This window comes from Ambystoma mexicanum, chromosome 12 (assembly GCF_040938575.1).
Source record: "Ambystoma mexicanum isolate Mex_15411 chromosome 12, UKY_AmexF1_1, whole genome shotgun sequence".
Classification (NCBI taxonomy): Eukaryota; Metazoa; Chordata; class Amphibia; order Caudata; family Ambystomatidae; genus Ambystoma; species Ambystoma mexicanum.
The window spans coordinates 351406077-351422962 of record NC_090936.1 but is presented as its reverse complement, the minus strand read 5'-3'; the positions used below and the strand labels follow the sequence as shown (position 1 = coordinate 351422962).

Genomic DNA, 16886 nt, shown 5'->3' with positions numbered 1-16886 from the left:
GACGGTAGGGGGTAGAGTACCCCTTGGAGGACCTAGAATTCTTCCCTTTCGAGGAATGAAAGTATGAACATCTGCTCTGCTACAGGATCCGTAGAGAGCATGCCGTCACCGTAACAGTCTTGATACCCTGGAGCGTCTCATCCGCTGTCTTTCCAAACAAATTGTCCCCATCAAAAGGCATGTCCACAACCTTGGACTGTACGTCTGCCCTGAGGTTTGTGGTCTTTAGCCAACCCTGGCATCCAAAGGGCCATGCCATTGCACATATGGCAGAACCCAGAGTCTGCTATGTCTAGTGCCCACGTGATGGGGAGGTCCGAGGCCACTTCGCACTCCTAGAATAGGGCAAGGGCTTTGGCCTTCTTGTCTGGCAGGATATCCAATATTGGCCCGATCTTGTACCAAAGCTCCCTATCGTAGCGACACAGGATGGCGAGGGCCTTGGCGGTGGAAGCCGTGGTGTGATATTGTTATTGTGGAAATTAGCAGTTTTCAGTCTAACGCAAAACTTCTTTCTTTTTTGCCAAGGATTCCCAGCCTGATGACAGGGAATATTCATGAGCATGTGAATCCACGCCAGACCCATGCTGGAGAACACGATTTACAGGTGAGTAACTTGTTCCTTTCTCACTACCCTAGTTTGTCATATCACTAATCATGGCTATGATCAGAGCTGACAAGAGCATACAATAAACCAAATGAAGGTCTCCAACATAAATAAAACAAGTATACCCTATCCAGTCCTCATGACGCTCTGAGAAAAACCATGAAACAAATATAGGTAAATATCAAAGTGATGTTGCTTAAAAAAAGATTAGTCCATTTTATTTTACAATACATCACTATGATTGTCTTTGCCCAAATCTCAACTGGTCTGACGGTTTAAATCTCCTGCCAACTTGCTTTCCTCTGCAACAACTAGTCGCAGTGCTTTCACATTTAGAAAAAAGAAAGTACGTTTTTGATGACTTGTATGGAAAGTCTGGAAAATAAGTTTTGAAAGGCAAGTCAGGTTTTGGTGACTTGTGTACAGAGTATGGGGACATGTTTTCAGTAACCTGCCTAGGTGGGTGAGGGGAGGGTATGAACATATGCCATTAAGGCACAGGGAATGGATGGTGTATCCTCAAAAGAAAAAGGGGGATACCATGTCTCGTCCGATGATGTGATGTCATCCCCTTGGGGTTTGCCTCTCCCCATGTGATCCTCTCTCAGATAGCCACCCCAGGGACAAGATCAGGTAGCAGCTGCTGGGTCCTTGCCATATGGGGAGAGGTAACCGCTGGGAAAGGAGTGATTACACCATTGGATTCATCACAATATACACAGGCAAAGAGAAATCTCCATAAAGGTAAGTACTATCACAATTAGCAAACACAATATATAACAAATGCAATACTTCTGGTAAGTAGACCACAGTGTAAAAAGACTTAGTGAACAGCAGTATGTAATTCAAGGTAAGGGAAATCCACTTTGTAGTAAACTTTGTAGAATATTCTGTTTCAGGAATAAAATAAAGTTACAAGACCAACATAAGCAGGTCAGCATTTTCAACACTTGTTACACTTTCTTTAGAGAGGCCTAAGGCTTTAGAGGTCCTTCCCTATCTACTTATGAGATTGTCTCAGAGTCAGAAGGGGACACTGGGCATCAGTGGCACATTGTAGGCAGAACAGGATATGGCACAAACTATAGAAAAGTAAGAGTTCCAGAGAATTCTTCTGTAACAAGTAAGTACTAAGGTTTTAGTAGCTTAAAGGCATAGTCTAGTAAAAAATTTTATTTCAAAAATAGATAGCCCACATTAAAAAAAAAATACTAGCATCCTCCGTTTTAAAACTTCCTATGTAAAATTTTGAGATATTTAAGCTCAAAAGCAAGCACAAGGGCGCCGCCATTTTGTGAAATGGAGGCCCTCCTGTGCTGGCTTTTGCAGCACTAATGAAGGAAAAGCCAGCCAGCTGTAGTAAATAAAGTCTACCGCTGGGTGGCTTTCCCTTCATTAGTGCCGGGACTCGGAGGACGCGGACCGGAGACCAGAGCAGGAAAGCTGCAGCTGAATCTCGGTAAGTGCTATTTATTTATTTTTACAAAAAATAAGCACTAGCTGCGTTTTTTTTTCTAAGTTTTCCTGGCTGGAGGAGCCCGGAAAACTTAGAAATAAAACTGCAGCTTTAAAAACGTTGTATTTATGTTTGCGGTCGCTTTTGAAGCGACCGCAAACATAAATACAACGTTATTGTGTTGGAAAACGCTGCGGTTTTAAAACCGCAGCGTTTTCCAACACAACCGTGTTGTGTCTGCCTGAATCTGCTTTAGGCAGACAACGTAGCATTTCCCATTTGGGGCTCTCGGGCTCCCCACGGGGAGCCCGAGAGCCCCAAATGGGAAATCAGCTGCAGGTAGAAACACTACGCGGCATGTAAACACAACCGCGTGTGTTTCTGCCTGCTGTGGCTTTCACTTTGGGTCTCCGGTGCTCCCCTGGGAGCACCGGAGACCCAAAGTGATAGCCACAGCAGGCAGAAACACACACGGTTGTGTTGGAAAACGCTGCGGTTTTTCTTTCCAAGTTTCCCAGGCTCCTCCGAGCCGGAAAACTTAGAAAAAAGCCCGGAAAACTTGGAAAAAAAACCGCAGCTAGTGCTTAATTTTTGTAAAAAAAATAAATAGCACTTACCGAGATTCAGCTGCAGCTTTCCTGCTCTGGTCTCCGGTCCGCGTCCTCCGAGTCCCGGCACTAATGAAGGGAAAGCCACCCAGCGGTAGACTTTGTTTACTACAGCTGGCTGGCTTTTCCTTCATTAGTGCCGCAAAAGCAAAAGCCAGCACAGGAGGGCCTCCATTTCACAAAATGGCGGCGCCCCTGTTCTTGCTTTTTCGAATTTTGAGCTTGAATAGCTCAAAATTTTACATAGGAAGTTTTAAAACGGAGGATGCTAGTATTTTTTTTTTAATGTGGCCTATCTATTTTTGAAATAAAATTTTTTACTAGACCATCCCTTTAAAGGTTTTCAGGAACTTCGTAGAAGGCTCCCTGAATGCACACCAGAGTAAGGCCTGGGTGAACACCCAAACGCACAACCACCTCAACAACACAGAAGTGGCAGAACGACTGTGGGTAAGTATTAACTCGAGTCTCAAAGTACCTCAGCAGTGAAGAAGATGATGTAGGCAGGCACCCTCACGATGCAGCAGCTTCAGGATCCGTCACCGAATTCTTCGTCTTCTGATGAAAGAAAGGACTCTGAAGAGAATTTGCAGCAGCAGTTGAGTCGAAAGGCTACCAGCAAAGGATTCTTCATAGCTTCTCGCGACTCTGTGGTTTTGGCGCCCTTTTCAGGATGCCAGATGAAGAGCGGTTCTATCCCGGTAGATTTGGCTCACGTTCTCGGTCCAGCACTCCAGTGAGGGGACTTCAAGAGTGGAATCTTGCCTCTGGAGGTCCGGAAGGAGTCCACCAAAGTTTTGGGAGCATTTGATGTTCAGGAGACGATGCCCTGCACGATGGTCGCACGTTCCAAGGTATTTGCAGTTCGCAGCCCAAGAAGGTTGCAGGTCATCGTGGGATGGCTCAAACTGAAGGTCATCTCAAGACTGATTGGTACCATCAGTCTAAAGGAACGAGTCGTCCTCTTCGGAGACCCTCAGTCGCATGGAGGAGGGGGTCAGCACAGCAGGGGTCACTCATTAGGCATCTCTGGTCGCTGGAAGTAGCTGCTGATGTCTACTCCTCTTCGGATTTAGTTCCAGTGGTCAACTCTGCCTGTGCACCAGAAATCCAGTCTATTATCCAGGTACCCCACCAATCAGAACTCATGCTACATTCAAACTTTGGGGCTGGTACCAGGCAGGCATGCCAGAAGACAAAGTCCAGCATAGTTTCGGGATCCTCCCCTGGTTCCTATACTCAGAGACACTCTGGAGCATTTGTGAGCTTCACAAAGGATTCCCGACGAAGACAAAAGTCAAACCAGGATCTCCTCCACCCAGCACGGCAGAAGAACGACCAAGAAAGCAAAAAGCAAACAAGAAATTGCGAGAAAAAAAATAATACACTCACCATTGTGGGTCAACAGAAATGTTACAGGAGCAGTGTAAAAGGGCATACAGCATAACCCCTCAGCACGTCACATAAGGTGGTGCCTGCTGATTTCACTATATAAAATGTAGAAAGGATAAAAAGTATCCCTCTACTCTTGGGAACATGTGTTCGTACAAGGAGACTAACATAAAATAAAAAGGGAAGCCAAAGGTGCTCCCCAGCACCACTGCACATAAAGTGATGTGTGCTGCAAAAGGAAATTACAGATGACTATGAAGTTGGGGGAAAGCAATGAAAAGGTTCCCACTCACCAGGACCATAGACCAAAAAGAACACAAGTCCAGCAAAAAGTGTCATGGGGTCTCACAGGTGAAGGAGATTTGGCACATAAATGGAAACTCTACCTAACACTTATGATCTAGACTCTGTGACTCATCTGATTATATACTTATGGGTCTACCCATGACGGTTTAGTGAGGGAACTGGTATAAACATAACTAAGGGATTTGATCAGGATAGACCGAACTTACATCATGTTTTGATGCAGTGGATGACTCTTTTTTGGATACAAATGAGCATTAGATTTGTATCCCTTATAAAGTTGATGAATCCTACAGTAGTAATGATCAGTACAATGTAGACAAGAAGCACACAACATGTTTAAGATTTTGAGCACTTAATTGGGTGTGTGGTTACTTTGCTAATCTGTTTTGTGAAACCATGTGCTCTCAAAGACTTATTAGCATTGACAAAGCCTTGTGTGCGAGGGGGAACAATCAGGCATTGGCCGAGTCCTGCAATGGTGCGAGTCCTTCCAGTATAGCAGATGGTTTAATATCTGAATGAGTAAGAACATTTTGAGTGGTTTCCTGATGCACCTAGCTCTTCCATCAATCCGACCAAAAGAACATACTAGAAAGTGGAAGTTACTCACTGTATTGAATCTTGTAATGGTAGTTGTGATTTGCCCTTCCTCTAGATAAGCCTACCTTTCAACCACCCTCTCTCTTTTTCTCTGCTTATAGCCAAATGGAAAAAAAGGACTGGGGTACAGGGAGCCAGAGGGTGTATGATGGGGTTTCAAGCTGTAGCTATCGATGCACACAAGCTTCCAATAAACGTTATCATTCCAGTGTTTGTCATTGTTAGGAAAGATTTTTTAATTGTGGGTAATTTTCCTTCCATGTGGCAACCCCTAAACTTTTTGCTGTTGTTTTCACCATGATCTAGACTTTGCCAGAGAAGTGCAGCCTTCTGCCGCACTCATCTGGGCTTTCGCTCCATTCTTACGGGGAAACTGACATGCCCTTAAGACAGTCAGTACCAGGAAACGTTGTTTTCCGTAGTTTATTTATCATGTTGCCGCTTTCGCGCAACATGGCACAAGAGGGCACTGTAAGCTAAGTTACTGCTCTCTTGGGTCTCTAGTCTTCTACAGGCCCTAGATACTCTCTTTGGATTGTAAATGAACGGTGCAAGTGAATCATGGACGGGACTGGTGGCAGCGATCATTTCTTGTGTTTTTGAGCTCCTTTTGGCATGTAAGCGCATTTCTCGCGCTTAGCCCAAAATGGTGGCCTGGCTCCCAAAATGGCCAGACCACGAGGCTCTTTGTCCTGTCCGCTGACCGTCTTGTCCCCTTCACCTTCCCCCAGGTCGAGCCGACCCGGGGCCTTCCTTATTTGGGCATGTACTTTCCCGCGAAACACATTTGCTTTCGCGGGCTTCTACAGGCCTTGTGTGTGCCTCCAGGATGTGGGCTGGGATGTCTGGTCCCAATACACATCCTGGGCGCCAGAGAGTCTAGGGTGGTGTGAATGCCTGGGACCTCCGTGGTCCGTGATAGGTCCACGTATGATGTGAGTGTTTTGTGAGCAGATCTCCCATTGGGTCCCCTCCGTTTTGGCGCAAAGGGAACCGTGGATAAGAGGGGGCTGGAAACACCACTACCATGTCGATCTCCTGAGTTCTCATGAACAAAGGATTACAGGAGCCAAGTATCCTGCAACCACGAGGCTGAACCGAGGAATCGCTGGTGACCCACTGAAGGACTGCTCCTCTGCACTGCTGTCGCTTTGTGAAACCCTTTCTACCTCTGATCGAATGAGAAGGCCTGCACTGGTACTTCGACCCCTTGGAATAGTGGGAACAACTATTCTCGGCATCTTCACCATCTCCTGCACGTAAGCCTTTGGAAGTGTCTCTGGGCCATCCAGCAGACTGACCAGCCTTGTATTACGAGTCCTTGTCACTCTCACACGATTCGTACACTTGGCATTCCCAGGTCTGAAGTGAGTAGTGTACATTGGGCTGAAATACACACGGCCGCTCCGTTGCCCTGCTGTGGTAACAAACTGTGCGGGTTCACTGCGTTTGGGACATCCTCAACTCAACTTCTGCTGCTGCGGAATCTACACGACGCCGAGACGTCCCCTGGTCGTATCTGAACCTGCCAGCACTGAAACTGACGCGGAGAAGCCTGGGTCTGCTTGCATCGGGGACCTGTGAGTAGCATCGCTAGGAACTGGTCGCCCTCCTGCAGGAGCCCACAGCTTTTCCCCGCTGTGTCTAACAGCACGCCTTTCCGTACTCGCGCTCTGCTTCTGCCCACAGAGGAGGCTGCGCTTGAGTCGCAGAGCTCTGTTCATCTTCATTTGTTCACCGAACTAAACTGCCTGATTCCCTCGAAGAGACTCCCCTTTTTGCCCGTTGGCACCAGCGTGTGCAGGTACTTTTGAGCACAAGGCTCCACTCTTCGTAGGGCTTGGACTTCCTTTTAGTTAGGTGCCTCTGAAGGCGGACTGGGTCTAATTATTATTCGCACTGCCTGTTTTCCTCCCCATCTATGTGGTCTACACATTTCGTGCGTCTAACTCGTTAGACTTGGTTGTATTTGTATATATATTGTATTGGTTTGGTATGTGTTGGTTTACTTGAGTTTTATTGTGATTTCTCGCTACGGTCAATGTTACAAAGGCCTTGTAATAAATGTGTATATATTTTTAATATAACACCTGCTTGGAGTAATTTGTAAGTGCCCTTGCTTTGTGTGCTCATTGCGGGCTTTCAGTCACCCTCACCCCTCTTGAGACCTAGTCTTGACCGCCGCAATCGCTACCCTGATTGGTCTGGCTTGTCCAGAGGTTACCCTGTTCCAAGAAACTAGGCTGGCCTTCTGAACCTCTGCCCCTCCAGGACAGAATTCAGAAATCCATCTTAACAGTCATTAGTAGGGAAAAAATAGAAATTGAGAAAAGCTCCCTGAAAACCAAAAATTCCTTTTGGTCTAAAAGAAATGAAATGACCGAATTCATGTTTGTTAAAGGGCTTTGCAATAGATGGGAGGGATTGGGCGTAGCATCCCACCAGGAGGCTTGTGGGTGGCATGTCCTCGTAAAATAAGGGAATGGAGCAGCAAACAACAATCAATTTAGATATTGTTTCAGTTTTTTATTTGTGTAGCTAATCAACAAATGAATCCAGTAGTTCCTGCTTGCCAAGTAATGGTCTAGTCTTTAAGACAGGGCGGAGGTCACACTATTACTGGTGCAATCATCAATACACTGAGTAACTTATATTTTCTTAAACCATGAGCACAGTTACTAAATTGCCAAAAGATTCATTGCTGCCATGATGGTCTATGCATCAACTTGGATTGTTTGCTTCACTTCTCTGATGTTTACCAATTGTTCAGCTGCAATAAGACAAGCGTGCCTTTAAAATGTTGCGTTTGTTATTGAATATTGATTACATAAGATATGCAACTTCAACCAAATGACAATAGTGTGTTCCACTGTACATCTTGCCAGGCAATGGTGATGTTACAGCCACATATCTTGCTTCAACAATGGAGACATGCGACAAGGAGAATTGTCCTGCCAAAGAACCAGCCCAGCCAGGTAAGCACACTCTGTTTGCATGGTACACAAAGATCTTTATGGGAAGGTGCCCTTATTAGGCCAACTCATATTTCGACTGCTACAGAAGCTTGCACGACCATGTGGGTTCTTTTTTCAACACTCAAACGTTCAAACAGAATTTACATGAGCACACCAATGCATGCATCTTTGCTGCACAGCATGTAACTTGTATATTTTGCTAAAACCTGCATGACATATTTCAAGCTTCTCCTTTTTTTAGTTTGAGCTTACCATTTATTTGTAAAATATCTGCTGGAAATAAAGCATTTGATGCAAACCATGGTAGGTTGGGAAACTTTGTTTTTTCTCTTTTCTTACCTATCAACGCCCCTAAGAGCAGGCTTCTTTATAAAATCTTTTAAAGAATACATCATTTGTCATCCATAAATTCTATATAATTTACATGATAAATGTATTTCCATTGGTTTCCTTTCTGACATTGATTCCTCATCTATGATATCTATCTCCCAGCGCAGACTCTCTTTGTAAACCTTTCCGCTACCCTGGTGGTTGCAGGAAGGCTCCGTATCGGCTCTTCCCAATGCCTCTATGTAATCCATGCCAGATATTACATTGGAGCCAGTATATAAAGAGGTGCTGCACCCCGTGACCTCAGTTCCTTTTTTTACGCATTCTGCTCGCTTTTGGAACATTGCTTCTTTCAAAATGTCTCTTTTTCTCATTATTTCGACGTCATGCAAAAAACCATGAAAGCCTTTGCGGTTCAAACCCTGCAACTGCGGACATCAGATATTGGTGTCAGATCCTCATAGGATCGGTCTCTATTGCCTCTGTGAGTGACACAGAGATCAGAACTGCAGGGCGTGTCAGTGGATGCACCCCAAAAAGGTTGACAAATGGACTCATTCGAGGTTGCTCTGCGTTATTTGTCACACCGAAGACCAGTCTTCGGTCTGCAAAGGCTGAGAAAGAAGCACTGCAAGACGTCTCATTCATCCGGCAGTTCTTCAAAGCACAATTCTTCTTCCTTGTCGAATAAGAGGAGCCACCTCTCCGGGAACTCCCCTGAAGTCCAGGCCCACTCAGCTACCTTTCCCCACCCCATCCTCCACTGGGGAGGAATGGGAGGCCTTCAGGTTGAAGATGCTCAACATCTTTGCCAAGGTACCAGCGGCCTTGGCCCTGGGGCTGCTAGTGTCAGCCTCGCCGGCTTTAGCCTTGGCCCCACTGGCTTTAGCCTCGGCCTCGCCTCCGCCACACTGGCTTCCGCCTCAGCCCCACCAGAGATGTCTGATTCCACCACATTCGGACAAGCCGGCAGAGACACTGACAAATGGCATGACCATATGTGCTTGTGCAGAGCCATGCAGAAGCCAGATAAGAACCTTTCACAATGTGCACCATTCCGCCTTCAACGTCAGTCAATTGACCTTTCATTGTACCATTTTTCCGAAGAAGGCCCAGCTGCCTAGATGGGCGTTTGTCTTGTTCAGAACACATTTATGATGAAGAAGGGGACCCTATTCCTTTTAGATTTGATCTACATCATCCGGGGGGAGTTAGGGATTTCCCAGAGGAATTTTATAGTGAGGAAGGTGAGTTGGTGGATCTTGCTGCTGACCTGCAGGGTACAAGTGGCCTGGACAACTGGCCAGATTTGGACAGGCCCCCCTGCTCCTATCCCAGCTTAGCCTCAGGCAGCGTTTCAACATCTGATTGCCAAGCTGGTGGGTACCTTAGGATTATCGGTCCCCTTCTCACAGCCCAAGGTGTAGTACGAGCTGACTGGCATTCTGGACAAGGGCCCAGCGAAGGAAACCCTACTTCCTTTCAACCAAGCAGCAGAGGCACCTGTCCTTGAGCTATGGACAAAACCGGCCTCAGTACTGAGTGTAGGCTGGGATCTGGCCAAAAAGCACAGACCAGCATCCTCATACCCACATTTCCCATCCACCCCTGCATCACCAGAAAGCTTAGCTGTACAGACTGCCATGGATAACCTGTAGTCTGCATCTTCCCCTCTTTGACCCTTGAAAGGGAGAACAAGAGACTGGATGCCTGGGGAGGAATATTTTTGGCTCAGTGAGCTTTGTCCTCAGATGTATAAACTCTTGTATGCCTTAGCAAAATTCTCTTTTGGGCTTTGTTCTGTCATCTCAGAGGTGGCAGAACACAGCTCTGCAGGTGACATGAGGAATGGGCTTAAGGCCCTGGTGAAGGAGACTTCCGACTAGATGCTCCAGTCAGGCCTGATCATGACAGACTGTGTGGCCAGAATGATGGCCAGCAGTACTGCGATAAGGAGATACTCTTGGTTGAGAATGTCGGGTTTTGCTCCGGATGTCGAAGAAAATCCTCTGGACTTGCCATTTGACGGGACCAACCAGTTCGCTACGAAGGCCAATGAATCTCTGCAGAAATTCCAGGCTTTGCTGTCAAATGCAAAATTACTGGGACTGCCGGCAAACTACAACAACCGGCATACCCCACAGGCTGGAGTTTTCGCCCCTTCACCTCATTCGCCCAGTGGGGAAGAGGTCAAGCTCCATCAGTCAAGCAGTTGTAGCGTTGCCCCGACTGTGGTTGGGTTAGAGGTAGCCCCAGGGGAGGCTGTTAGGCAGAATCACATGCAGTACCCTTTGGGAACACTACATGCAATTAGGACTAAAAGTGTAAGCACAATTTCACGGTTGGGTCAAGCACGTACTACATAGTAAAGTGGTAGCGATGGCTGAGCAGCCAGACCTATGTCAAGAGTTGAGTGAGCAGTAGAACAAGTTACACAAAGGACCAACTAATACAGTGATTCAAACAAACACTTTCTCAAGGTTTCTTGGTAAAAAGAAAATACATTTATTTACACAGTCAGTTTGAAAACATTACACTAGCAAGAGTAGCTCAATATCACTCACTAATAAACCATAAATAGACACAAAATAAGTAAATTAACAAGTTTAGCTCTCCTGAAGTGGGAGCAAAATGGCACTTCAGATACGTTAGAAAGGGGTAAAAAGTCAAGGTTATAAGAATAAACAGCCCAATTACATTCATAGGCAGGGCAAAGGGTTTCAGTAAACTACAACCAGCAATTCATTTCATAGGCCTGGGCGAAAGTCAATGGTTCAGAGTCTTTGTATAGGATAGCACAGTTCTGGTAGTAAATGGTTAAGTCTTTGCCACAGAGTATAAAAGAATATGGATAGGCAAAAAGTTTGACAAATGTTTAGGGAAGGACAAGCCTTCGAAGTTGGAAAGTTCCACAAACTTTTGCAGTGGCCGAAAAGATTTCCGGACCGCCTTTGCACAGTACCTTGTTAGTGAAGAAAAGCTGTAGCTGAGGCAGTTGTTCCTGGCAGTTCAAGCAGATCTCGCTGTTCCTGAGCTTCAGTCATGGGGACAAGAAGGACGACGTCGGGAGGTTCCTACACTGCCCAGGGATGAGGCCGCAAGCTTGGCAAAACGTTGTTTAAGGTGTGAGTGTCTTAAAGTCCACAAGCTGATTTCCTTCCCTCTGGCTATCCAGTTTTCAACAGCCCTCTGATGAAATTTCGACCAGATGGCGACGGTGTCCAGGTGGCTTGCGAGTTGGTTGTTCTCACCAAACTCAAGGGAAGAAGTTAACCTTGAAGGGCTGTCCTTTCGATGGAGTTTCAGGCAATTCGGACCTGTAGAGGTGCTTTACCGATCATCCAGGACTTGCAGCAGTCCTCTTCCTTCAGCTCGTCTTTGGTTCTTTCGTTCCAGTGGTCATCTCTGCTTTCCAAGTCCCAGAGACCTGTTTTTAAACAGTTTTCCCCCATTCATTCCAGCCTGGCTGTCACTCACACAGCAGGGTGGCTGTCCTGGCCAGACAGCAACCCGGCCAATCACGCCAGAGTGCATTCAGGTCTCCTAGGAGACTAAGTATAGGGAGTTTCGGGCACCTCCCTCACATCCTGTCCACTCCAGATACTCAGGCGCCAGAGGAGGGCTTCAGCACTGAAGCCTGCCAAAGGCCAACGAACAAAGGGACAAACCTGGTTTGGCGCGCAGAGAAAAACACAAGAAGTACTTTCCCTAAAAGAAATGGCAAAAAAAGATGACCGGAGTCTGTTTTTACAGATAGGTGTTGGGCGCCATATTGAAAAACATGGCCGACCCGATTATTAGCTACGGTTGTTAGCGGTCGGGAAAGATCATGCTAGTTTGATCTAAACCACTGCTACCAGCCATTTAAAGTAGGAAAAGGTAACATTTGACTGTTACATGAGTGTTTTGACTCAGAGGAAGCTAGTCAACTCCTCCAGCACTCTATTGGAAGATAGTGTGTGCTGGGTCTGTAAATTTAAAGACACTAGTAAAGTCAATTTAACTTTACATGCTCTGGGAGACAGTAGTCAGTCCCAGAGAAGGTATTTAAACCTTGGGAAGTCTGAAAGACACCCCTGTGTCACTGCACTGAAGGTGCTGTGTCACACACAGAAAAAGATGATGCCTATGGAGTTGTTTTAAAACGCCATAACCAAAGAACACAAAAGTAAAACACACATCAAAATACATGGAAGAGTGGGTAAAAAAGGCTCACACTCTTCCAAGGTAAAATAAATAACATCCTAGAAACCCAGCAAAGTTGCTGGGGGTCTCAAAAGGTAAGGGAAATTAGCACATTTTGAGAACACTCCCTAACACTCGTCCCCCCAGACTAAGGGACAGGAGGATTTTATCCACACCTGGATGAATCGCCTTACTCCATTCGGTCAAACATCCTGGAGAGACCATCAGCATTTTGGTGGTGACACCCAGACCTGTGTTCAGTGGTAAAATCAAACCCTTGCAGGCTGATTGACTATCTCAGTAGTTTATGGTTTTCCCCTTTCATTTGCATCAACCATCTCAAGGGTTGGTGGTCAGTCTGAATCACAGAAGTAGATCCATACAAGTATGGTCTAAACTTCTTCAGTGACCACACAATAGCAAAGCATTCACGCTCAATGGTTGCCCACCTTGTTTCTGGTTCCTTCAGCTTCCTGCTGATGAAGCAAATGGGGTGCTCCCTACCTTTTTCATCCAGCTGACTCAGAACTTCACCTATACCTGTATTTGAAGCATCTGTCTGCACAATGAAGGTTTGGTTGTAGTCAGGAGCTCTTAGGGTTGGAGCTTGACAAAGGCCTTTCTTTAGGCCTTCAAATGCTTGAGTGCACTCCTCATTCCACCTGACCTTTTAGGTAATTTGGGAGAGGAGACCACATTCATGGGAGAAGCTATGGTCCCATAGTTCTCTATGATGTTCCTATAGTAACCAGTGAGGCCTAGGAAGGCTCTCACTTGGGTTTGAGTAGTAGGGGTGGCCCAGTTTTGTACAGCTTGTACTTTGCTAGACAATGGCCTGATTTCACCTCCTCCTACCTCAAGTCCAAGGTAGACCACTTTGCTCTGACCAATTTGACATTTACTAGCCTTTATGGTCAGATGGGCCTGCTGAAGAGCCTGCAAAACATATCCTAAGTGCTCAACATGTTCTTTCCAAGTAGGGCTGAACACTGCAATGTCATCCAAGTATGCCATGCAGAAGTCCTCCATCCCATTCATAACTTGATTAACCATCCTTTGGAATGTAGCAGGTGCATTCTTTAGTCCAAAAGGCATTACCTTAAACCGGTGGAGGCATGCTGGGGTGGAGAATGCAGTTTTCTCTTTGGCATGGTCTGTCAGTACTATTTGCCAATAGCCTCAAGTGAGATCAAATGTACTGAGGTACTTGGGTGAACCAAGTTTATCCACCAGTTCATCTGTCCTTGGTAAAGGGTGGGCATCAGTCTTGGTGACTGCATTAAGAGCTCTCTCAACTCCTTGGATCCTGCATTTGGTAATAGAACAACTGGACTATACCATGGACTGGTAGAGGGCTCTATTACCCCGAGATCAAGCATATTGTTGACCTCCTCCTTTATGTGGGATATTACATGATCTGACATCCTGTAACCTCTGCTTTTAACAGGTAAACAGTCACCAGTGAGAATATCATGCTGGCCCCAAGGGGTTAAGCCTGGTGATAGTGAAAACAGGGAGGCAAACTGATTTAACAGAAACTTGCGCTCATCCTGTTGTTCATGTGTCAAATTAGAAGAGAGATTAACTCCTTCTAGGTTCTCCTCTAAAGGCTGGCCTCTGAGTAGGTCAGGTAGAGGTTCACTCCCCTCCTTCTCTTGAGCTGAAGCTAGAAGGAAAGCTCCCACTTCTGGTCTTGAGATATAAGCTTTTAAACGGTTGGTGTGAAAGACTCTGGGAGCCTCCTTAGATTTGCCTAAGTCCACCAGATAGTTGACCTCTCCAAGTTTACCCACAATCTTGAAGGGTCCTATCCACTTGTCCTGTAAGGCCCTCTGCCTTGTAGGTACCATAACTAGAACTAGCTGGTCTTGAGAAAACTCAACCATGTTGGCCTTCTGGTCATGCCAATGTTTCACCAGAGTCTGACCTCCTTTCAAGTTATCTGATGCTTCTGCCATCATGTGTGACATTCTCCTCCAGAGACCTATCACATAGTCAGTGACTCTCACTGGCTTGGCGGAAGGAGCACTCTCCAACCCCTCCTTGATCAGGGCCAAGGGACCTCTAACTGGATGGCCATAGAGAATTTCAAAGGGACTACATCCAACTCCCTCCTGAGAGACTTCTCTATAAGCAAATAGAAGGCATGGCTGTAGAAGGTCCCATTTTCTCCTAAGGGGTTCCTCTAAAACACCTATCATGCTCTTCATTGTACGGTTGAACCTCTCTATCAATCCATTTGTCTGAGGATGGTAGGCAGTTGAGGACTTGTAAGTTACTCCACAGTTTTTTCACATGGCCTGCATGTAGTGGGACATAAAATTGGACCCCTGTCAGAGATAACTTCCTTAGGAAAACCTACCCTGGTAAAAATACCAAGGAGGGCCTTAGCAACAGCCTGAGCTGTAACAGTCCTCATAGGTATAGCTTCACAATACCTAGTAGCATGGTCTACTACAATCAGGATAAACCTGTTTCCTCAAGATGTTGGCAGGTCTAAGGGACCAACAATGTCGAGTCCTAATCTCTCAAAAGGGACTCCCACCACTGGGGAGAGGCACCATGGGTGCCACATTCTTGGCTCCACTCTTGCCAGAGGTCTGCCAAGTGCAACAGCTCCTACAGTACCTATCTACATCAGACCCCAACTTGGGCCAGTAGAAATATAAAGAGAGACTTTCCTTGTTCTTCTTAAAACTTAAGTGACCAGCCAAATGTATCTCATGGGCTAACTCTAGGAACTGGAGTCTGCTTTCAAGAGGCACTACAAGTCTTCTGTAGTCCCCTGGGATAGACTAAGTCGGTTCACTGTAGAAGAGGCCCTCTTCCCAGTATAACCTATGCTTCCCTGGCTCTTGCCCATCCAGCTGGGAAGCTGCCTGTTGACAAAGACCTTCAGCAGACGTCAAAGAGAGTCCCCTACAGGGTCCACCTTCTGCCAGTAAAGACTGCAGCTCAGGATGGTCTGCAGGATCCAGATCTCCAACAAGAGCAAGGTCCTTTTCCAGCTCTGATCCCTCAGCAGCTGAATCATCCACACAAGGTTGTTCCACACACTCAGCCTCACCTGGTGGAGGAGTCACAGGTGTGACATTGGACAGTCCTCTCGGGGATGTCCTTGTTGGTAGCACAGGAGGGCTAGCTGGTTTCTTCCTGGAGGTATTAGGTTTCCCCTTTTCCTCCTTCTTCTTTGAAATTGCAGTCAGTAGGTCCTGTGGACTGGGAGTTATATTGTATTCTCTAATCTCCTCCTGAGAGCCTCTTACGGTACTCTCTCTGGCCTTCCTAGTCTGCTCCTGTTTCCTTTTGCTGGGAGGCCTGGGGTGCTTGATACAACTACAAGAGTTTTTAAGTCATTCCCCAACAGGACTCTCCCAGGTACTTCACTCTGCACACTTACAGGTATATTGGCAGTCGTGTCATTGCACTGGATGAGAGCTGGTAACTGTGGTAGCATTTGGACAGGGCCTCCAGCAAGTTTAGTTATGAATTTGGAGGCCTTAGCAACATCTTCAACCTTGAAAAAGGATTCATCAACTACAGTAATGCTAGCCCCAGTGTCTCTGATGGCAGGGGTCGCCTGACCATTCACAAGAACACTGTCTTTGTAATACTCTTTAGTATTGTCTGGAATAGAATTGTACACATCTAAATTCTGCTGTTCCCACAGACCCAGGGATACTAAAGAAACACTGGCTGAGACTTTCATGGGCTCCTCAGCCAGTAAGTGAAGGTTTCAACTTGCCATTGGTACTTCATCCTCTGGGGAGAAGGCTAAGGAGACAGTGTGGATCCCTGAAGGTTTACCCTTATATCTGGGATACCCTTTCATTTTCCAAATGTCTTTATGAATGGGGGTTTGTTCTGACCTCCTTCTGGTTTGGCACCAGGAGGTACACTAGCCTGATTTGGTTTCCCTGGTGGCTTACCCTTGTTATGTTTGGGGCCCTCTTTTCGATTGGAGGTATTGGAATTCTCTTTGGTATCTTTCTTGTTCTGCTTCCCCTCATCCTTCTTCTGAGTTACCCCAGAATCCTTGTGAGTAGCCCTGTGGGCAACCCACAAGTCAGCAGCCCTTGCTAACTTATTTGGATCAATTTCCTTAGAGTCAGCCAAGTACTGTCTCAGCTCAGGAGAGCAGGCATCATAAATAGATTCCAACATAAACAGATTTCTCATACCTTCATAGGTGTTCACTCTGTAACCCTTAACCCATCCATCTACGTTTTTCAAACATTCAGTCACCCAGGTAGCCCAAGGGGTATCATCATGCTTTTTGAGGGTTCTAAACCTCTTAAAATACTGAGAAATGGGTCTTCCCAAATCTAGCTATCAAAGCTAGCTTCACAGTTTCAAACTCCTTTCTGTCTGTATCCCCCAACTCCATTACCACATCAGTTGCAACAGGGGGGTAGCCTAGAAAAAAG

At 46.2% G+C, this 16886-nt stretch overlaps 1 protein-coding gene across 9 annotated transcripts in view; it reads left to right on the top strand.

Annotated features, from left to right (window-relative positions):
• Nucleotides 1–16886, top strand: part of ITPR2 (inositol 1,4,5-trisphosphate receptor type 2) — a 4412221-nt gene that overhangs the window by 4074498 nt on the left and 320837 nt on the right. For 8 of the 9 annotated variants that reach the window (XM_069628470.1, XM_069628469.1, XM_069628465.1 and 5 more), the window contains one exon: nucleotides 7855–7944. The exons of the other annotated variant lie outside the window; for it this stretch is intronic. In XM_069628470.1, coding sequence (XP_069484571.1) covers nucleotides 7855–7944 — 90 coding nt within the window. The remainder of the gene's footprint in view (nucleotides 1–7854; nucleotides 7945–16886) is intronic. 9 annotated transcript variants of the gene reach the window in all.